The sequence below is a fragment of the Tasmannia lanceolata genome, unplaced genomic scaffold, assembly GCF_043159265.1.
Source record: "Tasmannia lanceolata isolate RefF3 unplaced genomic scaffold, GAP_Taslan_0.1 ptg000013l, whole genome shotgun sequence".
Classification (NCBI taxonomy): domain Eukaryota; kingdom Viridiplantae; phylum Streptophyta; class Magnoliopsida; order Canellales; family Winteraceae; genus Tasmannia; species Tasmannia lanceolata.
In genome coordinates, this window is record NW_027518690.1 from 47,553,640 (window position 1) to 47,578,805 (window position 25,166).

General features: G+C 41.7%; 1 protein-coding gene across 1 annotated transcript; it reads right to left on the reverse strand.

Moving 5' to 3' along the window:
* Nucleotides 1–770: 770 nt before the first annotated feature.
* LOC143890365 (uncharacterized) lies at nt 771–24,475 on the reverse strand. The gene is made up of 2 exons (XM_077395007.1): nt 23,872–24,475; nt 771–2,410 (listed from the first exon to the last, which is right to left on the reverse strand). The coding sequence occupies exon 2, from the start codon at nt 2,292–2,294 to the stop codon at nt 1,098–1,100; it is 1,197 nt and encodes a 398-aa protein (XP_077251122.1). The 5' UTR covers nt 2,295–2,410; nt 23,872–24,475; the 3' UTR covers nt 771–1,097.
* Between the last annotated feature and the right edge of the window lie 691 nt (nt 24,476–25,166).

Below are 25,166 nucleotides of genomic sequence, written 5' to 3' on the forward strand. Positions count from 1 at the left end.
GCAATCGGTATTCTTTTGACGTTGGGTTCTGATTTTGGGATTTATTCGGCCAAAGGAGGCCTTCTGATGTTCAAATTGGGAATCGATCCAGGTTACTAGAGTCCCTCTGGTACTGATTATTTATTTATTATTATTTTTCTCTTTTGTTTTTTTTTTTCGCGGAGTTTGACGGCATTTCCAGGTAAGAGATAATGGATCTTCTTCTTTCAAGATTCTAATACGTGCTTTTGACTTTCATAGAGCGAAACTTGTTCTTTGACATCCTCCATCTATGGATTCGTACTCTCGATATCTGATGATCACTTTTCATTGTTTGCTCTTGAACTTTTCATCTTGAATTTGTTGGCTTTATGTTATGAATTTGAGAACCAAGGTCATTGATTAGAAATATGAAAGTTGTTTCCACTCTATGCCCCTTGTATAGCATATATCTTCTCACTTTCTTCATTTTCTTTGAGCTTTCCATCTATGTCTTGCCCCTGGTATCGGTTGTAGCTTTTCTAGACAATCTTCTTATTCTTGAAATAATTTTATCAATTCTTCACACTCTTTAGAGGGTAATGTATTTTCAATCGGCATTCACTGAATCAAAGTTTCAGTGCCAGTGTTTATCATTTCAATTTCATCTTTGAAAGGTTGGGATTGGCGCTCCTCCTCTCGTTCAAGTAATTGCTGTGACTCAAATGGAGTTTCGTCAATTTTGTCCTCATTTGAGGAGGGAGTCTTATTTTAAGATCAGAAGCATACTTAAGAAACAGACACAAGTGAACTATTGAAACTTGAAATTTTATTTAAAGGAAAGGCTGTTACATCTGACGACCTATCCTGAACATGCTCAGGATTCACAACTCTGAATAAAGAGAAAAGCAAACGATAACTTGCCTGGACTAGGCATTAACCTTGAACTGTAAAACCGGACTCAACAATTGCACTGACCATGATGACTGACTCAACATAAAATAGTAAACGACTAAAACTTTAACTGCCGCAACTGTCTAGCTCCGGAGGCTCGGCGAAAGCTGGCTCATAAGTGGTACTTTCAACTTCTGATTCTTTTCATGGCAACCGGGCATGTGCTTCTTTGAACCCTCAGTTATCTAAGCATTGCGATCGGCTGGCGGCAGTACTGCATGATTCGGGTAGGCTAATTTTTTTTTTTCATCAATCAACTTTTGGATCCTGAATTTTAAGGCAATGCAATTATCAGTAAGGTGGCCAGGGCCTCTATGGTATTCACAATACTGGTCCATTCTCCAATTTGCTGGTAAAGGATTAGGAGGAGCCCTAATGCCGGGTAGGGTAATGTGACCTGAAGCTAACCCTTGCTGCAAAATGACTGATGGTGGAAATGGGAGAGGGGTAAACTCCTTCTTGAGCGCTTGCTTAGGTGTTGCCGTTAACTGATTGTATTTGAATACCATAGGGTTTTGTAACTCCTTGATTTTTTTCGAAGTAAAATTGCCTCTGTTATAAACCCCATGTATTGTGGCCACTTTGATTTCCTGACCTATGGAGACCGGGCTCATCACTATACATTGCTGGTCGTGATTATCGTGAGACTTTCTCTTCATTTGCTCAAACCACGGTTTGTGGTCATCAGGAAAGGATGAAGCTTCGCCGCTTGACAAAAGATTTTGAGGGTCGAGGAGCCCCATGTCTATAAGGTCTTGAATATCATATTTCAAGCTGAGGCATTTATCAGTTGCATGACCATGACGTAAATGATAATCACAAAATTCTTTCATTTGGAAGGTCCCAGGACTGGGAAGAGGATTAGGAACAGGCTCTGATTCCAATAGTGTTATCATTCTTTCCTTGAGCAACCATTTCAAAGCATCAGGTCGCGAGATCGGCAAGTCAGTGAATTCTCTTTTAGTAGTCTCAGATGGTGGCTCTTGGTCATATTCAAGAATTAAGGGCCCAATAAAATCCTGCTGGTGCTGAGAGATAGAGTTTCTGGTAACAATACCTTGGACTTTGGTATTTTTGTCAGCGAAATGCTTCGAACTTTGGGACTGACAATACCAGGTTTGCATTTGTTGCTTCATCTGATGAACTTCTTCTGTTAGCGCAGCCATTTGTCTAGAGAGATTCACAATTAGTTCTTCCAAACCCATAACCATGGAGAGGCTCGGATTTTTGCCCTTAGAGACAACAGTGGTTGGACCAAATTTCTCAGTAAGTTGAGCTTTGATGAATTGATTTTCTTCCTTCAATTCCTTCATCAGTTGGACGAGCTGGGCCAGGGTTTCTGTGACATGAAAGAGCTGAAAATTTTCCATAGAATCGGCCATCGGTAGGAAAAAGTGGATAGAGAGACTTCCAAAGAAAATGGGGAATTAGCTTCTTCACTGGCCACGAATAGATTCAAACCCAAGAAGCTTTCCTGGATTTTCAGCAGTGAGCAATCCTGACATAGGAACAATAAACACGAGATGCGAGCTTGAAATTCAGGGAATTTCTCCTTTCTATGATTGACATGATAATTATGATACGACTAGATAAGGAACGAGAGGTAAAATGATGGTTCCTCAAAACAAATACACACAGCAATGATGACATGACAGCACGCGGGGAATGCCCCTCGTTCAAGGATTATGAGAGTAAACTCTGAAGGATTCAGCAGAAATATTCTTGAAAAAGGTATCCCCTAGAGGAGGAAGAGACCAAGGGTACAGGCAAGATTGGATCATCAAGATTGCATGATCAAATGATTGAGACACAATTTCCGCCAATGAAGACACAATCGAATCCCACAAGAGACGAATGATAGACACATGATCAAAATGTGAGATTGCATAGGATTACTTTCAACGGGTAGATCAAGAATAACTAATCCTATGAGATCTTTGGAAATGATGGGATTTATATCCTAACCCCAAAGGAAAAGTTTTTAGTCTTCGCACATTTTAACAGTGTTACCTGAAGGCATCAACCCTAATCCTAATCTAGCGGAGTGGAGAGAGGATCTCGACTCATGACTTTGTTTGTGTACCTAGGACCGATCGTAGCCATTGGAAGATGGACTACGGCCTAATCTAGACACAAATGGGTAAGATATCCTAAACTAGGCTCACACATGTGGTGCACATGTGTTCGTATACTGCATGCATGTGTGGGTTAATCTAGGGGTAAGGCCAAGAGTCCCCTTAGCGCGAATCCATGTTCGATATACTGTACCAGTGTCCGGCGTATCAGTACGTGAACAAGAGATCCGTTTACGCACCATAAAGGTACTAGGCTAAGGGTGGAATGCTTCTCTAGCACATAGGCACCAGGTGATGAAATCCCAGTCAACCTGTAGACACCCCATTTTGACCAGACCCAAATTCGTATTGATTGTGCAAAACCCTGTCCAATGAGTGAGTACGTGCCCCAAATTTAACCCCAGCGTAGATTAGGGTCCCGTCCAGATCCTCACAAAATTTCGTCGAGATTTGAACCCATTCACCTAGCCAACGAGCCGAGAGAATGTGCGTAGTACAGATGTAGAAAGGGAGGGTGAATCATCTTAAAGGGGGTTGTCCACGGGTAGAACAGAGGGGTCAAATTTATCATTTCGTTTTTGATAAAAAAAAAAAAAAAAAAAAAGTGGGGAGGAATTGATTTTCGTTGAAATTGGGAGAGAGGAGAGAAGAAGGATTTTGAAAATGAAAAATATCTCAGATCTGGATCTGAGATTTTGGGAGAAAATCTCAGATCTAGATCTGAGATTTTCAGAAATTAAGAAGGGGATTTTTCGTTTTTTTTTTTTTTAAAAAAAAAAGGAGGAAGAGGCTGGAGAGAGCAAAGGGAGAAAGGGAGGGATTTTGGCCGTTCTTCTTCTCCGGCATCAACTCCGGCCAACCTCCATTAAACCCGGCCACACCTTGAACCGCCATCCGCCATCTCCATCCCATCGACCATCCACCATTAAACCCGACCCAAACCCTTTCAAACCCTTGAAACCCTCTTCATCCTCCCACCACCTGCATCTCCATCTCCCATCTAAACCTTTCTTTTTCTTCATTTTCTACCTCTAAAACCCATCTCTGTAAACCCCATCACCTCCTCCACTAACCACCATCCCCACCTCTTTCATCCACCAAACCCTCTTCCATTTTTCTGCAAACCCGATCGGCCCGAGCTTCACCACCATCTCCACCATTTCTGCTGCCCCATCACCTATCTCAACCACCACCACCGCACCCAAAACCCCTCTTCAAATCCACCGGATTCCGGCCGATATCCATCTTCTCCGGCAAGCTTGCCGGAATCCGGCAAGCCTATCAATCCTCCACTTTCTTCTTCTTTCCCTCTTCCATTGCCAGCCACCACAACCTATTCATCTCCATCAAACCCTCTTCAATTTTTTGCCCAAACCCCACCTCTGCAAATCCAGCCGCCATCCACAACCCCCATTTCTTCTCCTCTACCTTCATCTTCACCTCTCCACCGCCACCAACCACCCTCTACCATTTTCCCCAAAACCCACTTCGAAAATCCAACTCCCAAACCCATTTTTTATTTTCCATTTCCACCTCCTCCGGCAACCTTGCCGGATTCCGGCCGAATCTCCACCATTTCCTCCTCCACCAAGCCACCACTTCCATTAAACCCCCTTCACAGCCATCAAACCCATTTCATAGCCGCCCACCTCCATCGGCCGCAACCTCCGCCACATCAAACCCATTTCGTAGCCATCAAACCCACTTCACAGCCACCATTCGTCCAACCACCCTCACCCACAAAACCCATTTTCTAAAAACCAAACTTTCCCAAGATCCACCACCATCAGCCACCTTCTCTTCACCAACAGCAGCCAAGTTCCTAGACAGGTAAGTTGCATAATTTCATTTCATTTCAGTTCTGTTTAAGTCAGTCCTCATTTCTGCCTTTGTTTGAGCGCGAATTTGTCCCTGTTTTAAGTATAAATCTGTCCCAGTTTTTAGCCCCACTTCAGCCCCTGTTTGGGCATAAATTCTGCTCATAAATTCTGCTCATAAATCTGCCATCTTTTGGCGCGGGTTTGGCTAATTTTCTGTACAGATTTCTGCCCATAAATCTGCCTTGTTTCGGCACAAATCTGTCCACAGATTCAGCTCTTGTTTCAGCGAATCTGTCCATAATCAACCTCTGTTTTGGCCTAGTTTTGTCCATGCATTCCACCCTTATTTTGGTGCACATTATGTCCACATTTCAGCACAATTGATGCATAAAATCTGTCCACCAAATCTGTCCTCTGTTAACGCAAATTCTGTCCACCAAATCTGTCTTCTGTTTGGCACAATTTTGTCCACCAATTCAGCCCTCATTTTGTTGGCTGAGCATGATGATATCCATAGCAGCCACTTCTTCATTTTGGTAATGACAGCACTTACACTCTTGGTGCTAACAGCCCATGGTCCTTTACGATGGCAGCCCCACCTTGTTTGTGCATGAGTTCAGCCCTCTAATCAGCCCCTATTTTGCATAATTGCTGTCCTACATGCATAACTGCTGTCCTACATGCATAACTGCTGTCCTACACTATATGTCTGCTGTCCAGCAATCCATAACTGCTGTCCCAGTTTCGCAAAAGTTCAGTTCAAGATTCGGCTCCCTGTTTTGCACATTCAGCCCATGATTCCGTCATAGATTTTTACACATTTCAGCTCATGGTTTAGTCCTAGTTTCGGCAATTCAGTTTGATGTAATGCAATGACGGTTCAATCTCTTGTTGTTTAGTCCATGTTCTCTGCTATGGAATCAGCCCGGTTACTTGTAATTCAGCCTATGAAATCAGTCTCTGTCTAGCACAAAAATTTACTCCATAGAGATTGTATGAGTACATCATGGATGAGTAATAGCATCACTAAGATGTATGTGGATGTGTACTTGTTTGCATGCATGTAAACGTGAGCTTGTGACTATGTGTTTGAATGAGAATGTATGTGAGAAGATATATATGCGCATGTCTATAAATAGATGTATGTGTTTGAATGTGTATGTGTGTTCTCATAGGTATAGTGATCTTTAGTTTTGAATTTTCATTTTTCGATCTCAAATGCTCAAAACTTTTAAAAGCAAACATCATCAATCTTGTAGATCTCGTCAAGCCGGTCAGTTCGACATATGGCGGCCCAAATTTGGCCAAAAGACGTGAGTTATGCTCGTTTAAAGTTTAGTCCATAATGATATTTTTGTTCCAAGTGTTTTAGAAATTATCGTGTCGAGTAATTTTTGGGGGCTGCTTCTGATCGGAATTGTTCAAAACTGTCAACTGGAAAAGTGTTTGTTATAATGTTTCCTAAAACTGTCTTATTGAGTAAATGTTTCCATAAATGCTTTTTAATATGTCAAAAACGACTTGCAAGCTTCAGTTTTTCTGAAAACAATGTCATTTCTGCAACAGCAGCTTGCTGGCCATTTTTAGGCTATTCCAGATCTGTTTCGTCCGAAGCCATACAAAGAAAAAATGTTCTTCACAAGATTTTCTAATACTTTATCCTTGAGTGAATTTTTCCAGAAGCGATCTTTTAAGTGTCAAAACTGAGCCCGAACTTTCAGTTAAAACACTAATATGTCTTTTAATGGCGATGGATCGGAAGAGGCCATTTTCCGGCCACTTCTGGCCAGATCCGAACGAACTGATCAACTGAGAGAATGTCATTCATGCTGAGATCTACAATTTTGATTGGTAGAGTTTTTGATGGTTCTGATGTTTGAGGGGTCCAAAAATCGGTGCAAAGTTGCATTTTTCACACTATATGTCATAATTGTGCTATTTCTTGAAAATCATGGACAACATGAGCTCTATTTAATTTTAATGAGTGTTCGGGATGTTTTGAGTTTGCTAGCAAGTCACAAATCGTATATTGAATCATTCCCATGATTTGTTTGGCATTTTTGACCATTTTTGGTGAAAATTACATGTTAGGTGGAAATTTTACCTTTTCTATTTTTTTTTAGATTGTTTTGAGCCTATATTGATTCTAATGCTTGTATCAGGGCGATGAAGGCGCTAGCCCAAGCCCATCCTTAGGGGACTTGCTCAGTCCAAGTAGCATACCCCTCCTTTGTATATAGGAGACTTGCCCAGTCTCATTCTCTTGCTTAACCTCCTCTTTGTGCGCCGGTTGGTTTTGGGAGAACATCCTACTCGGCTTGGCTTCATACCCCTACCCTTATGGGTATTGGGTCGCACATTTGTTGCACCCTAGGGCTAGGTAGCTGTCCGGCCCGGTTGGGTGTTTTACCTTTGCCAAATATGCACAGGGTCTCTTATTCCTTTTTACGTCATTTGTGTCTCGGAGACAAGCCTTGTCTCCTGTAGAGAGTTTCTCCTTTAGGAGGCTTACCTAGCCTCATGTTAGAATAACCCTTCCTCCTGGCGAGTCTTTGACTCATTTTACCCCTTTCTTGGTAGTGTTTTTAGTGAGTCTCTGACTCATTTGTGCTCTTCTTTTTTAGTGTGTTAGTTGGTAGTTCGCCTTTAGATTTGTTGTCATTCATCCTTGTTTGAGACTAACTCAGTCATATAGAGCCTTCCCTGCTTGGGATCTTAGATTGTTTTCTCTGTTCTTGGGACACTTCTTTACGTGTTGTGGTTTGTCTCTTTGAGACGCTAGTTGCTTATCCGGGGTTTCCCCTTTTGCTTTAGGGCTTTGCCCTAGTTTGTGGTATTACTTGCGTGTTCCCTTTAAGATTGAAAACATTTAAAGGTTTAGAGCATTGGAAAAGCTTTAAAATCCAAAAACATCAGAAATTTGAAACTCAAAAACATTTAAAAACTTTAAAAATATCAAAAATATTTGAAAAACATAAAAAACCTTAAAAATCTAAAGTGTTGAGTGTTTCTTTTCGAAGCGTAGTTTGAGAGTTCGTTTCGAACTACGTTGGCTTGATCCTCTTCCACGAGGTACGTAGTGCAGCTTGGGATTTACATCCCAAGTCCAGCCAAACTTTTTTGTAAATAAATGTTTTAAACCTTCTTCAAAAACTTTTAAAATCTTGTTTTCAAAAGATCTTCCTCTAGAGTTAGGAGTTTCTCCTAGATAGAGAGTTTTAGAGTTAGGGTTTTTCTTTTGATAGGTTGTTTGATTGTTTGTTTGCTGTGTGCTTGTTTTAGAGTTAGGGGTCTGTCCTAGAGTTATAGGAGTGCCTCCGTCCGGTTAGTTGGCGATTCACATCGCCGACTGATGACTAGGTCTTGGATACGTTAGCGATCCCTTGGTTTTCCTTAGGACACACAGCCTAGCTACACATAGGTTGTAGGAACCACCTGCATTAGCTTAGGGCTAACCTGCATTTAGCTAGGACATATAGGGTGTCCTAAAATCTACAATTCACTGGAATTTAAATAATCGTTCAAGAAGCTTTAATAATTAGTCCGGTCTTTTAGATCGAGTCTAGGATAGAGGTCTAGGTGTCTTAGGCATCCTAGCTTAGAATAGGTACGAAGAACTACGTTGCCTTGATTCTCGTGGAGGCGGGGATACGTAGGCTTCTTTGGATGAATACCAGACCATCCGAGGACTCGGGCTAATAATTTAGAGTCTTAGGATTTGTTGTATGGTTATTATATGTTTTGATGTGTTTTCTTACTTTCTTGTACTGATCCTGTACCTTTAGCTATAGCTTGCATGTGTTTGCACATCAGAATTTAGACACCCATTAGGCATGTCACTCATAACCTAGCTATGCTTAGGTGACACATCTTTCATTTCATTTTATGCGCTTATTATATTATCATCAGGAAATGCATGCTTAGGTAGACGATTCCTGATGATTGTTCCCATTTCATATGATTTTTACCCAAACTTCTTTGGAGTTAATAATAAATGGCATAAGAGACCAAGTGTTCGCACTCGGGCGAATTGGGGGCGCCTAACCCCTTCCCCATTCGTAACCAGGCACGGACCTTTTGTATCTCTGGTTATCCATTGCAAACAGAGCATTTGTTTTGGTTCCATGGCTTGTCCATGGATGGCGACTCTGAGTTCTTTTTAGGTACATCTCGGTTTCGAGCCCTGGCTCCTGATCAGGATGTATCTCATTCGTTTTGTATCGCCACTCGTGCTATGCTGTGAGGGTGGCATCAGTTTCGAGAGTTCCTTGGCAGAGCTCTCCTTCACTTTGTGGAGATCTTAGAGGATTGCAGGAGGGATCTCGCGTCCCTCGGCACCGTCCTCGGATCGGGGTCCACAGGCTGGCGACTCTGCTGGGGAGTTCTTGAAATATTGCCTAACTCTATATAAATGCCATTTTTGCTAACTTCGGAGAAATTTGAGCTAAAATCATTTTAAATGGGAATTCTATCGTTAGAATCCAGGGGCACCAGATAGGTGCGTAATTAAAACAAGGGATTCACACACTGCACATCATATGTTATCATATTGTTTATTCTTTACTTATTTCATTGTTTTTCATTATTATTGGCTCCACGGGATAGATTGAATGCGTGCCCGACTGGGATGTCATTACACCCTGATGGTACTGTTGAATCTATTTCCAAGCTATGCGCCGGTGCTGCAGCCGTAAACACTGGGCGTACTTGTGTTTACAGCAGCCGATGAGCAATGAAGCATACTATGTATAACATTGGGCGTACTTTTGTTATACATATTAAGTATGTTTCATACGCATAGTACCCATTAGATTGAGTCCGGAGCCCTATTTTGTTTTATATATTATGTATATACGTACTGACTTAGTGAAACCCAACTAGGAAGTACCTGTGTTTATATAAGTATATTGCATTCATATAAGGGTCGAACATGTGTTGCTCACGCATGTGAAGCCTAGAGTTAGGAGCCTTGTCCCATTTGTAGACTAGGGTAGCTCACTTTATGTGGCTACAGCAGTCCTAGTACACTCACGAGTCTGTCGTGAGTCGAGACTTTCTCGACTCCGCTAGATCAGGTTAGGGCTGGTGCCCCTGGTTAGGGTGTATATATATGTATATATATGTATGTATATTGTATTATTCTTAGGTTAGGGCTTATCCTTTCGAATAAGGTTTCTTTATCTATTTCAGTCATACCATTCTTTCAGACCCGGTCAATGACTCTTGCTCTTGCTTGGTCATCATCCAGATCGCGGTCTACCCTGTCATCTTTATCATATGATTATTCCTGTATCTCGGATTTATATCCGTTTTGTCGGCTGTCTGATCAGGGCCTACTTTCCACTGAGGTTTTCTGGTCTATTATCACCGATTAGAGTTTGTTCACTATTTCTTTCTTGGATCAGGCTGATGATTCTTGTTCACCACCTTTTATAGCCTGTGTTCATTTCTTGATTCTTTGTTATCCATTCTTCTTGCTAGCTGTTAGACCAGGGCCTGTCTATCAATGAAGTTTTCTGGTTTATCCATTAGCCACATTGTTTCATTCCCCAGCCTTCGGACCTAGTTAGTAATTTTCCTCTATCATTATTCTGACCATGGTCTGCCTTTTGTCTCTCGAGTGTATAGTTGTGTCGTTCCTTTGTACATAACTTATTTGCTGAGTCGATTTCTAGTTACCTTCTTGTACCTACACCATTTGTTGAGTTGATTGTCTAGATTAGGACCCATTTTCGGTGGGTATTCCTGGTCTAATTCATCATATCTATATTCTCTTGATTTGGTTGGTGTCATTTCCCTTGCCATTGTTGAAACCATAATCTGTCATCTCGTCCTCAGATTGTACATATCTCTTGTGTATATATGATTCTGTCGGTTGATTAGATTAGGACCCATTTCTAGTGGGGATTCCTGGTTTAATCAATTATATGTGCATTCTTTCGGATTCACCTGACGGGTGGCCCGTACTTGTCACTCTTATGGCCAGTCTACTTGCTGCCCTTTTGATTGTATATCCATTCTTTGTTGTGTCTTAGATCTGGTCGATGGCTTGTTCGGTGTCTCTATAGCCATGATATATCTTTTGGTCGCAAATCCAACCCATGACCAAGCGTCGTCGTTCATGGTCAATCCTTCATGTGATTATATCTCCGTGGTGACCATATTCTGCTTGCTGATTGTGTGCTTATCTTGCCATCATTATTTGAGTGCAAGTATCCTTGCTGAGAGTCCTACATTACTGAGTTTCTATTCATTTACCCTTATGTTGAGTTGTGGGGATCACCCTATATAGCCGTCATGCTGCCGAATTTTGTATAAACACCTTGAGCGTGATCGCTATCTTTTCAGAGTTATCGATAAGCCATGAGTTTACTCTACCACATCCTTTTAGGGCCGTCATGCTGCCGGATTTTGCTCAACTCATTTCCAGTATGATTGTTATCCTTTGGGATTATTGATAAGTCATGTGCTTACCCTACCATGATCCTTCTTACAGTTCTGCTGTTGGTTTTATCCAAGGGAGAGATGTGTTTGTATTATCTCTTGTTTCAACTTGTGTATATCATTTTCATGTGGTTGCCTCATACTAAAATCAGTTTTTGTCAATTCCATGACATGAGTCTGACCTAATTGATCTCACCCATTGGTTAAACCAGTTTCCTTTCATTTCACCTAATCAAGTCAACAGGACTTATATCAGGGTTGAACCCCAAGTCATTGACATCATGGAAGAAGGTGTACTACTCATATTTTCAGTGCCAGTTCATCTGTATCGAAAAAAAAAAAAATGTCATGTGTTGTTAAGGTTTGTCTTTCATTAAGTTTGTACCAACTTTCTTCTCTTAGAGTTGGTAAGTCTTACTATGTTAATGTCAAAAAAAAAAAAAAAGTGTGTCATGTTTGTCAGTCGTGTTCATTCATAGTCTGTTGTTTCCATCCTTTGTCAAGTTCAATGTAAAGCCCATTGAGGCGTGTCGAAAAAAAAAAGAGTTACTGATGTACTTAAGAGTCTTCAAGTCAATAAAGTTGTTGGTTTCGAATCTTTGATGTTTTATGATTGACTCTTTAGATCTAATGTTTAAATAACTAAAGACACCCTCTTGGATGAGATTGCAGATGAAATTCCCCTCGAGATCTGAAAAGGTCAAACGAGAGGAAGAGCGTCTAGCATAACCACTTGAAGAAGAAATCGAAGCTATCGATAGTGGTATCGAAATCCGAAACTCGAGAAAGATGGAGTGACAAAACTTTATCTCCCGAGGAGAGCAAAGAATTGATAAACCTGTTTAGGGGGGTTTAAGGTAGTCTTGCTTGATCCTATAAGGATAAACCAGGGGAATGCCCTGTCGTTGCTCAAAGCAAGATTTCATTGGCTTTAGACATCCAGTTGAAAAGTGAAGATTTTAAAGAGCGAAACATCAGACATCTTTTGGAGCTGATGAAATATTGAGAGAAGGGTTTCTGGCAAAGAAGTATGATAAATTTGAGTCCTAAAAAAAAAAGAAACAGAAAAAAAAGAAAAGAAAGAAAGACAAGGGGTTGTGAAACCTTAAGCATAAATTCAAGATCTTCGAGATGGGAATGGAGCACAGCGGTTGAAGTTTTGCCTGAAAAACCGTCAGACTCTTCGAAAAAATTTTCATAGTCTTTGACCCTTAAGCAAAAGAGCTTGTACATCAAATACGCCAGGAGGCCATCCTTGAACGTCTGAACTTTTATAGCCAAAATCCTAATGTTTTAAAATCCATTTGTAAACCCTTTGGGCCTAAAGTAAAATGAAACCATTTCTTTTCAAACACATTATAAACCCGGGGCATTTATGCACCCGAACTACGTCGGACCTGATCCCCATCTCTTCAGGGGTACGTAGGCAACTTGATTAATTCAAGTTCGGTCAAACCTTGGGATAAAATTCCTTTCAAAAATTTTGAAGCTAAATGCTAAACCATTCTTTGAAAAACCCCAAAGCGAACTACGCGGATCTGATCCTCCATTTTTGGGGTACGTAGGTAGTCTGGCAAGACCAGATTCGGTCCAAATCGTTTGAACTTTAAATATCCCACCCCTTTTGAACCCAAGCCCACCTAGAAAGTCCTTCTGGTGAAACAAGCAAAGGTTCAAGGCAAATGAAAGCAAAAACAGAAAAAAGAACGAGAGTCTGAAGACCCACTAGGTTGAAAACCCGAAAGGGCGGCCTAAATGAAATCATGTGCTTGCTAAGTCATTAACCAAAGGGATTGGCTTATGCAAAGTAAGGGTAGCGGTCTGCTGGATTGAAATTTTGAAGAGGCAATCTAGTCAGAGGCGAAGAATTCCCATGAAGAGAAAATTGATGAGATACCGAAGGAGTTCTTCAGTTGTGCAGAATTTTCAAAGTTTGAGTAGTGACTTCTTTTGAAGAGAGAAATCAAGGAGACGGAGAAGCATTCTCAAACAAGGCAGGATCCCAGAATCCGAGTAGTGTCGGCAAGACTTGCTTTGATACTTTTCTAAACTAGGGGCATTAAGACTGAGCAATCCGAAGGGGTTAATAACCATGACGAAAATCCCGATGACGGAAGGAAGTGCCTCTTGACATAGTTTTCGAGATTACTGTAGGAGTGGCTAGCCTTACCATAAAAAAATAACATATTTGATCTAAGGGTGAATCAGAATGTAGTCGAGTCTCTTGAATAATCTACACCTTCTTTGATAGAGTCCTTGGGAGTCTATTCCTCATTCATATTTGTTTTCTTTCAAGGTCAAAAAGTTGTCCGGCACTGAAAGGAAGGGGTGTATACCTTCCAAAATGAAAGATCCTGGTTTATGTATCCTGTTCAGACAGGTTGAATATGTCAAGTTTCAAGCAGTTGGTGGCGGAAAGAATGAACCTCAAATAGTGGTCAATGAAAGGAGAAATCTTTGAGCTTAGCCATTTTCCCATCTTTATTCCAAAGAAAGAACCCATGCAAATCCCAAATTTCTTTATCTATCTTTGTTCTACTCTCCTTGGGACTCTTGTCATGGAAGTACAATACACTAGGGGCATCTTTTATGACTTGCGTCATAAAAGATATCAAGCATCAAAGGCAATCAGTGCCAATGTTTACAACAAGTTGAAGTAAGAGAGATGCGAGCACGTCTTGAGCCAAATCTTTGAACTCTTCAGATGAGCCCTCTTTCTTGAAAGAGTCAAGTTCTAAAGAAAATCAATTTCCCCAGCGGAATATAGAATTTGCTCCCACAATCGTCAAACCTCAGCAGAATGCTTTTCACTTGTTAAAGAAGGGTAAACACCTGAAAGCCCCGTCAAGTACTTAAGTCTGATCCTCAGCAAGGAACTCATACTCCCAATTTTCTTGGCAAGAGAAAGCTAATTCCAGAAAAATCTAAAAAATCCAAAAATCAATTCTCCATTCAATAAATTAGTCCTCTATATTCATTCAAGGCTCTTCGCGGTCTACCATTTAGGAATACCATGGACCCTTGCTTCCCGAGTGGCTCTTCGTGATCTGACTTTCGAGTTATATCCCGGACCCATTATCCATACTCATTCTATTCATCTCCATTACTTGTCATTATCCTTGTTCATCCTTGGCTCTTCATGGTCTACCAGTCAGGTACACCATGAACCCTTGCTCCCTGAGTGGCTCTTCGTGATGTGTCCTCTCAGATATATTATGGACCCACTATTCATAGTCATTCCATTCATATCTTTTACATGTCATTGATCATTTCCTTAATCATTGCTTCCTTGGCTCTTCATGGCTTATTACCATGGACCCTTGATTCCTTCTTTCTTGGCTCTTCACGGCTTATCACCGTGGACCCTTGATCCTTGCTTCCTTGGCTCTTCATGGCTTAATACCATGGACCCTTGATTCCTTCTTTCTTGGCTCTTCACGGCTTATCACCGTGGACCCTTGATCCTTGCTTCCTTGGCTCTTCATGGCTTATTACCATGGACCCTTGATTCCTTCTTTCTTGGCTCTTCACGGCTTATCACCGTGGACCCTTGATCCTTGCTTCCTTGGCTCTTCATGGCTTATTACCATGGACCCTTGATTCCTTCTTTCTTGGCTCTTCACGGCTTATCACCGTGGACCCTTGATCCTTGCTTCCTTGGCTCTTCATGGCTTATTACCATGGACCCTTGATTCTTTCTTTCTGGGCTCTTTCTTTCTTGGCTCTTCACGGCTCATCACCGTCGACCCTTGATTCCTTCTTTCTTGGCTCTTCACGGCTTATTACCGTGGACCCTTGATTCCTTCTTTCTTGGCTCTTCACGGTTTATCACCGTGGACCCTTGATTCCCGCTTTCAAGGCTCTTCGTGGCTTATCACCATGGACCCTTAATCAAAATTTTCATTCAACTGTTGTTCTTTCTTGTCTAGTTTGGTAAAAAGTTGGACCGCAACTCTATCTTGTTATTTTTGTTGTTCGTAATGAAAGCCTGGGTCATGTTTTACATGATTTGTTGTTCTGCAGTATACCGCCGCCACCCACGTGTGGATTTAGGTATGCCTACGTTTGTTTCTTTGATATGTTACTATGTTATGTCTGGTGAGAGTTTCTCTTATGTTTTGATTGCCGAGTTATGTGTCCCGCCTTTTACCAAATTACTCATAAGTCATGTTGAGTGTTGAATTTCAAAACCAAAATCCATTTTATCCTTGTAAGTATCGTTCTTAGAACCGAAAAATCCAAAAAAAAAAAAAATTTCTTTTGTTTTCGGGTCGATCAAAATGCGTTGTCTGTTCAGCTTTGCCATTCGCGTGTTACACACGCTCTGCCAAAGAGGGGCATCTGTAGACACCCCATTTTGACCAGACCCAAATTCGTATTGATTGTGCAAAACCCTGTCCAATGAGTGAGTACGTGCCCCAAATTTAACCCCAGCGTAGATTAGGGTCCCGTCCAGATCCTCACAAAATTTCGTCGAGATTTGAACCCATTCACCTAGCCAACGAGCCGAGAGAATGTGCGTAGTACAGATGTAGAAAGGGAGGGTGAATCATCTTAAAGGGGGTTGTCCACGGGTAGAACAGAGGGGTCAAATTTATCATTTCGTTTTTGATAAAAAAAAAAAAAAAAAAAAAAGTGGGGAGGAATTGATTTTCGTTGAAATTGGGAGAGAGGAGAGAAGAAGGATTTTGAAAATGAAAAATATCTCAGATCTGGATCTGAGATTTTGGGAGAAAATCTCAGATCTAGATCTGAGATTTTCAGAAATTAAGAAGGGGATTTTTCGTTTTTTTTTTTTTAAAAAAAAAAAGGAGGAAGAGGCTGGAGAGAGCAAAGGGAGAAAGGGAGGGATTTTGGCCGTTCTTCTTCTCCGGCATCAACTCCGGCCAACCTCCATTAAACCCGGCCACACCTTGAACCGCCATCCGCCATCTCCATCCCATCGACCATCCACCATTAAACCCGACCCAAACCCTTTCAAACCCTTGAAACCCTCTTCATCCTCCCACCACCTGCATCTCCATCTCCCATCTAAACCTTTCTTTTTCTTCATTTTCTACCTCTAAAACCCATCTCTGTAAACCCCATCACCTCCTCCACTAACCACCATCCCCACCTCTTTCATCCACCAAACCCTCTTCCATTTTTCTGCAAACCCGATCGGCCCGAGCTTCACCACCATCTCCACCATTTCTGCTGCCCCATCACCTATCTCAACCACCACCACCGCACCCAAAACCCCTCTTCAAATCCACCGGATTCCGGCCGATATCCATCTTCTCCGGCAAGCTTGCCGGAATCCGGCAAGCCTATCAATCCTCCACTTTCTTCTTCTTTCCCTCTTCCATTGCCAGCCACCACAACCTATTCATCTCCATCAAACCCTCTTCAATTTTTTGCCCAAACCCCACCTCTGCAAATCCAGCCGCCATCCACAACCCCCATTTCTTCTCCTCTACCTTCATCTTCACCTCTCCACCGCCACCAACCACCCTCTACCATTTTCCCCAAAACCCACTTCGAAAATCCAACTCCCAAACCCATTTTTTATTTTCCATTTCCACCTCCTCCGGCAACCTTGCCGGATTCCGGCCGAATCTCCACCATTTCCTCCTCCACCAAGCCACCACTTCCATTAAACCCCCTTCACAGCCATCAAACCCATTTCATAGCCGCCCACCTCCATCGGCCGCAACCTCCGCCACATCAAACCCATTTCGTAGCCATCAAACCCACTTCACAGCCACCATTCGTCCAACCACCCTCACCCACAAAACCCATTTTCTAAAAACCAAACTTTCCCAAGATCCACCACCATCAGCCACCTTCTCTTCACCAACAGCAGCCAAGTTCCTAGACAGGTAAGTTGCATAATTTCATTTCATTTCAGTTCTGTTTAAGTCAGTCCTCATTTCTGCCTTTGTTTGAGCGCGAATTTGTCCCTGTTTTAAGTATAAATCTGTCCCAGTTTTTAGCCCCACTTCAGCCCCTGTTTGGGCATAAATTCTGCTCATAAATTCTGCTCATAAATCTGCCATCTTTTGGCGCGGGTTTGGCTAATTTTCTGTACAGATTTCTGCCCATAAATCTGCCTTGTTTCGGCACAAATCTGTCCACAGATTCAGCTCTTGTTTCAGCGAATCTGTCCATAATCAACCTCTGTTTTGGCCTAGTTTTGTCCATGCATTCCACCCTTATTTTGGTGCACATTATGTCCACATTTCAGCACAATTGATGCATAAAATCTGTCCACCAAATCTGTCCTCTGTTAACGCAAATTCTGTCCACCAAATCTGTCTTCTGTTTGGCACAATTTTGTCCACCAATTCAGCCCTCATTTTGTTGGCTGAGCATGATGATATCCATAGCAGCCACTTCTTCATTTTGGTAATGACAGCACTTACACTCTTGGTGCTAACAGCCCATGGTCCTTTACGATGGCAGCCCCACCTTGTTTGTGCATGAGTTCAGCCCTCTAATCAGCCCCTATTTTGCATAATTGCTGTCCTACATGCATAACTGCTGTCCTACATGCATAACTGCTGTCCTACACTATATGTCTGCTGTCCAGCAATCCATAACTGCTGTCCCAGTTTCGCAAAAGTTCAGTTCAAGATTCGGCTCCCTGTTTTGCACATTCAGCCCATGATTCCGTCATAGATTTTTACACATTTCAGCTCATGGTTTAGTCCTAGTTTCGGCAATTCAGTTTGATGTAATGCAATGACGGTTCAATCTCTTGTTGTTTAGTCCATGTTCTCTGCTATGGAATCAGCCCGGTTACTTGTAATTCAGCCTATGAAATCAGTCTCTGTCTAGCACAAAAATTTACTCCATAGAGATTGTATGAGTACATCATGGATGAGTAATAGCATCACTAAGATGTATGTGGATGTGTACTTGTTTGCATGCATGTAAACGTGAGCTTGTGACTATGTGTTTGAATGAGAATGTATGTGAGAAGATATATATGCGCATGTCTATAAATAGATGTATGTGTTTGAATGTGTATGTGTGTTCTCATAGGTATAGTGATCTTTAGTTTTGAATTTTCATTTTTCGATCTCAAATGCTCAAAACTTTTAAAAGCAAACATCATCAATCTTGTAGATCTCGTCAAGCCGGTCAGTTCGACATATGGCGGCCCAAATTTGGCCAAAAGACGTGAGTTATGCTCGTTTAAAGTTTAGTCCATAATGATATTTTTGTTCCAAGTGTTTTAGAAATTATCGTGTCGAGTAATTTTTGGGGGCTGCTTCTGATCGGAATTGTTCAAAACTGTCAACTGGAAAAGTGTTTGTTATAATGTTTCCTAAAACTGTCTTATTGAGTAAATGTTTCCATAAATGCTTTTTAATATGTCAAAAACGACTTGCAAGCTTCAGTTTTTCTGAAAACAATGTCATTTCTGCAACAGCAGCTTGCTGGCCATTTTTAGGCTATTCCAGATCTGTTTCGTCCGAAGCCATACAAAGAAAAAATGTTCTTCACAAGATTTTCTAATACTTTATCCTTGAGTGAATTTTTCCAGAAGCGATCTTTTAAGTGTCAAAACTGAGCCCGAACTTTCAGTTAAAACACTAATATGTCTTTTAATGGCGATGGATCGGAAGAGGCCATTTTCCGGCCACTTCTGGCCAGATCCGAACGAACTGATCAACTGAGAGAATGTCATTCATGCTGAGATCTACAATTTTGATTGGTAGAGTTTTTGATGGTTCTGATGTTTGAGGGGTCCAAAAATCGGTGCAAAGTTGCATTTTTCACACTATATGTCATAATTGTGCTATTTCTTGAAAATCATGGACAACATGAGCTCTATTTAATTTTAATGAGTGTTCGGGATGTTTTGAGTTTGCTAGCAAGTCACAAATCGTATATTGAATCATTCCCATGATTTGTTTGGCATTTTTGACCATTTTTGGTGAAAATTACATGTTAGGTGGAAATTTTACCTTTTCTATTTTTTTTTAGATTGTTTTGAGCCTATATTGATTCTAATGCTTGTATCAGGGCGATGAAGGCGCTAGCCCAAGCCCATCCTTAGGGGACTTGCTCAGTCCAAGTAGCATACCCCTCCTTTGTATATAGGAGACTTGCCCAGTCTCATTCTCTTGCTTAACCTCCTCTTTGTGCGCCGGTTGGTTTTGGGAGAACATCCTACTCGGCTTGGCTTCATACCCCTACCCTTATGGGTATTGGGTCGCACATTTGTTGCACCCTAGGGCTAGGTAGCTGTCCGGCCCGGTTGGGTGTTTTACCTTTGCCAAATATGCACAGGGTCTCTTATTCCTTTTTACGTCATTTGTGTCTCGGAGACAAGCCTTGTCTCCTGTAGAGAGTTTCTCCTTTAGGAGGCTTACCTAGCCTCATGTTAGAATAACCCTTCCTCCTGGCGAGTCTTTGACTCATTTTACCCCTTTCTTGGTAGTGTTTTTAGTGAGTCTCTGACTCATTTGTGCTCTTCTTTTTTAGTGTGTTAGTTGGTAGTTCGCCTTTAGATTTGTTGTCATTCATCCTTGTTTGAGACTAACTCAGTCATATAGAGCCTTCCCTGCTTGGGATCTTAGATTGTTTTCTCTGTTCTTGGGACACTTCTTTACGTGTTGTGGTTTGTCTCTTTGAGACGCTAGTTGCTTATCCGGGGTTTCCCCTTTTGCTTTAGGGCTTTGCCCTAGTTTGTGGTATTACTTGCGTGTTCCCTTTAAGATTGAAAACATTTAAAGGTTTAGAGCATTGGAAAAGCTTTAAAATCCAAAAACATCAGAAATTTGAAACTCAAAAACATTTAAAAACTTTAAAAATATCAAAAATATTTGAAAAACATAAAAAACCTTAAAAATCTAAAGTGTTGAGTGTTTCTTTTCGAAGCGTAGTTTGAGAGTTCGTTTCGAACTACGTTGGCTTGATCCTCTTCCACGAGGTACGTAGTGCAGCTTGGGATTTACATCCCAAGTCCAGCCAAACTTTTTTGTAAATAAATGTTTTAAACCTTCTTCAAAAACTTTTAAAATCTTGTTTTCAAAAGATCTTCCTCTAGAGTTAGGAGTTTCTCCTAGATAGAGAGTTTTAGAGTTAGGGTTTTTCTTTTGATAGGTTGTTTGATTGTTTGTTTGCTGTGTGCTTGTTTTAGAGTTAGGGGTCTGTCCTAGAGTTATAGGAGTGCCTCCGTCCGGTTAGTTGGCGATTCACATCGCCGACTGATGACTAGGTCTTGGATACGTTAGCGATCCCTTGGTTTTCCTTAGGACACACAGCCTAGCTACACATAGGTTGTAGGAACCACCTGCATTAGCTTAGGGCTAACCTGCATTTAGCTAGGACATATAGGGTGTCCTAAAATCTACAATTCACTGGAATTTAAATAATCGTTCAAGAAGCTTTAATAATTAGTCCGGTCTTTTAGATCGAGTCTAGGATAGAGGTCTAGGTGTCTTAGGCATCCTAGCTTAGAATAGGTACGAAGAACTACGTTGCCTTGATTCTCGTGGAGGCGGGGATACGTAGGCTTCTTTGGATGAATACCAGACCATCCGAGGACTCGGGCTAATAATTTAGAGTCTTAGGATTTGTTGTATGGTTATTATATGTTTTGATGTGTTTTCTTACTTTCTTGTACTGATCCTGTACCTTTAGCTATAGCTTGCATGTGTTTGCACATCAGAATTTAAACACCCATTAGGCATGTCACTCATAACCTAGCTATGCTTAGGTGACACATCTTTCATTTCATTTTATGCGCTTATTATATTATCATCAGGAAATGCATGCTTAGGTAGACGATTCCTGATGATTGTTCCCATTTCATATGATTTTTACCCAAACTTCTTTGGAGTTAATAATAAATGGCATAAGAGACCAAGTGTTCGCACTCGGGCGAATTGGGGGCGCCTAACCCCTTCCCCATTCGTAACCAGGCACGGACCTTTTGTATCTCTGGTTATCCATTGCAAACAGAGCATTTGTTTTGGTTCCATGGCTTGTCCATGGATGGCGACTCTGAGTTCTTTTTAGGTACATCTCGGTTTCGAGCCCTGGCTCCTGATCAGGATGTATCTCATTCGTTTTGTATCGCCACTCGTGCTATGCTGTGAGGGTGGCATCAGTTTCGAGAGTTCCTTGGCAGAGCTCTCCTTCACTTTGTGGAGATCTTAGAGGATTGCAGGAGGGATCTCGCGTCCCTCGGCACCGTCCTCGGATCGGGGTCCACACAACCATGCTAGATAACACTCCGGGTTCCTAAAATAGGACGTGTGTGCATGTGAAATGCAAGGGTTTAGATGCAAGTGATGTAAGTGTGTGCAATAAGTTCGCGCAATCTATGATGCCTTCAGGTTTTGTTAAATTAAGTTCGAGTAAAATATGATGAGAAAATAAAACGAGACAAACTAATCTAACAAGTATAGAGTTTTTATGAGCCAGTTAAATTAAATTCAAATGAATTATCTTTTGAAATTTTAATGAAGTTAGGTGATCCCCAGCAGAGTCGCCAGACTGTGGTACCCTGATCCCGCGAGAGGGGCGTGGGGCGAGCCGCCGCGCTCTCTTCTCTTGGTCTCTCGTATCCACGCGATTGGCGTGTGTTTTTTAATTGTTGATTTTAATTCGTCTTTCCTGTGAACTTGGGATCACTAAGGCAATCCGAATTCCACACGAAAGAGACTGACAGAGTCGCCACCTAGATGTGGGATCTAGGACCCGAAATTAACCAGAAATCTAGACTCGCTACCTGGTTACGAGAATGGAAGGTATGGGGAGTTATCCGCCACATGCACCATTCCTGCCCGATAATCGGTCTTCGATTCCAAAAGCTAACTCTTTTAAATTTATTTTAAATGGCTCATTCAACTCTATGTTAATGTGCGAACTAAGTGATATGCATCCTATGATCTAATTTCAATGTGAATCCTAGATGTGTATCTTGATTTATTAATTTGTCTGGATTCATTCTAAGTGAAAGTTCTCCTAGAATTCTAATTTCATGGAAAGCCCTAAATGATTTGATTAAGCATTTACAAGAAAATTAATATCCAAAACACCACAATTTGTTGTGGTGCCGACTCGCGGGTGGTATGCCGTCAGACATCCAAGCTGCCTACGTACCCAAGCCTCACTGGGATCAGAGTCGACGTAGTTCGGTGCATTTAAGCTAAGCTACATATGCCTAACTCAACTAGGACACCGATCTAGACGGGATTGACTGTTTCAACAGTTTTAAGAGAAGTTATTTAATTCAAGTTGAGGATTTTATTATCTTAGGATTTCATCGAAGATGCTATATGATCCTATCTAAATGCAAGTTGTCCCTTAGACTAATGCAGGTTAGCCTACATCCTAGTTTACTAGGCTTGTCCTAGGGAAAAACTGGATGACTAGTGTAACTTGACCTATGGCACGGTTGCTATACATAGCAAGCGTCCGTGATGAGGCTGGACTCCTAACTCTAGGACTCCCTAAAACTTAGGACACAACACGACACGACACCATTGTTCCTAAATTGGGCTCTAAGGGTTCTTACGACGGAAACCATAATCCAATGGTTCCGAGAGACACGAGATGAATCGAGATGATGAATAGTGTGAGGGAATGGGAAAGATAGAGAAAGGTGCGACTGAACTTGGGAGTGCCAAATTGCCTACGTACCCCGTGATGGGGATCAAGCCACACGTAGTTCCACTAGCGAGGTTGCTTGGATTTTGGAAGACAGAATTGGTATTTGTATCTGGAATCGGGTTTGCATTTGAGCATTGGACTTGAGATTCAGAAACATTGATCTAGCAATGGGATTTTGGAATTGGGAATTTGCATCAAAGAATTGAGCATATAGGAATCATCAAGGGTTTGAATTTTCGGAATTCAAAGTGGGCGGGCTTATGAGATTCGGCCAAATGGATTCAGACATGCGACTCGGATTGTGTTGGGATATTACTTGGTTGGATTGGGTTAATGGTTAGGGTCAAGTGAGTCGGGTCTAAGTTAGGAGCAAACCCGAGACTAGCCATGGTCTAACTAGGAGGAAGCAGGGTACAAACCAGGGTGCGGACCAGGGTGCACCAGGGTGCGAACCAGCAGGGAACCAGCGTGCGAACCAGCAGGGGAACCAGGGTGCAACCAGCAGGGAACCTGGGTGCAACCAGCAGCGAACCTGGGTGCGAACCAGCAGGGAACCAGGGTGCGAACCAGCAGGGGAACCAGGGTGCAACCAGGAGGGAACCTGGGTGCAACCAGCAGCGAACCTGGGTGCAACCAGGGTCTAACCAGAGTGCGAACCAGCAGGGAACCAGGGTGCGAACCAATATCGAACCAGGGTGCGAACCAGTAGGGAACCAGGGTGCAACCAGCAGGGAACCAGGGTGCAACCAGTAGGGAACCAGGGTGTAACCAGCAGGGGAACCAGGGTGCGAATCAGTAGGGAACCAGGGTGCGAATCAGTAGGGAACCAGGGTGCAACCAGCATCGAACCTGGGTGCAACCAGCAGCGAACCTGGGTGCAACCAGGGTCTAACCAGAGGCTAACCAGGGGGAAAACGGACCCTACATGCTTCCTAACATGGTTTTTCTTTTAAAGTAAAAGATATGCATGAAAACAGACCCTACATAGAATTGAAATAAATGCCTACCTCTTTGGAAACCCACTTTGTGTTTGATTTTTCTTTGATGTTAATTCCTTGAAGATGATTCCTTGCTTGATAATGACTGCTTTTGATATATATCACCCAACGTATAAAATCACCCGATCCGGCAAGGATGGCCGAACCCTTGAAGAGATGAGGGAGAGGGATGAATTTTCTAAGAGAGGGGTTCTTTTTTCTTTTCTTGGATGGTGGGATGAGAGGGTATTTATAGGAGAATGGGATAGGAGGTTAGGTGAGGTTAGGTGGTTTTGGATGGTTAGGATGAGAGGATGAGGTTAGGTAAGGTTAGGTGGGGTTAGGTAAGGTTAGGTGAGGTTAGGTGAGGTTAGGTGAGGTTTGGATGGTTAGGATGAGAGGAGAGGTTATGTGAGGTTAGGTGAGGTTTGGATGGTTAGGATGAGAGGAGAGGTTAGGTGGTTTTGGATGGTTAGACCCAGGTCAAGATCTGCCATTGATCTAACGATTTACGGAAATCGGGTCTCGGAATGGAATCAGGGTCCGGGCTATGAAGTGACCCTAGCTTATTTTGTCCTGATTGATGATTCGTAAAGTCAGATCAAGATATTAATGACCTAAAACATATAAATCAATGATAGAGGGGGTTCTCACATGGATTTAACACACTAATTTCTTTGTTGATTAAAACAAAACAAAATGGGGTGTCTACACTAACAGATATCTAGTTGCTTGCTCTAACATAACACCTTACATGCACTTGTTTGCCCCTCCATGGTTTGATCTTCAACTGACTTTCTCAAGTACTTTAATCCAATACTTTTTACTTAAGATTCGCTTTTGAAATCTTAATTTCCAATGGTTGCAATGGTCATAAATTGAAATTACACAGGGTCTGCACATTATCAAGTGATTTAAGCTTGACTCAAGGCTATTCTAATTCATACAAATCCAAGGGAGCTGCGTTATATAACTAAAATGAGATAGCTATAAAATTCCATCCAGTAATCAATATGTACATCAGAGGGTGATCACAACATCAAGCCAGCAACCTCAAAATTTCTATAAAATCTTTATGCTACTTCAATCGTACCAATTTTGCACTTCCTCAAACTTTTCTCAACTTTAATAGTATTAACTCCAACCCAAATGACAATTTAGAAACTCTAGTATCACATGAATTCTTATTTTTATTTTTATTTATTATTATTTTTTTTTTTTTTACTTACAAATGAAGATAAGAAAACAATATCCAAAGCAAACATGCCATCCACAACCTGCTATTACGATCTAACTATTTTGCAACTAAAATTGAAATACTGATA

Coding starts and splice junctions, on each gene's coding strand:
- LOC143890365 (XM_077395007.1), bottom strand. CDS start 2,294: ATGGCCGATTCTATGGAAAATTTTCAGCTCTTTCATGTCACAGAAACC.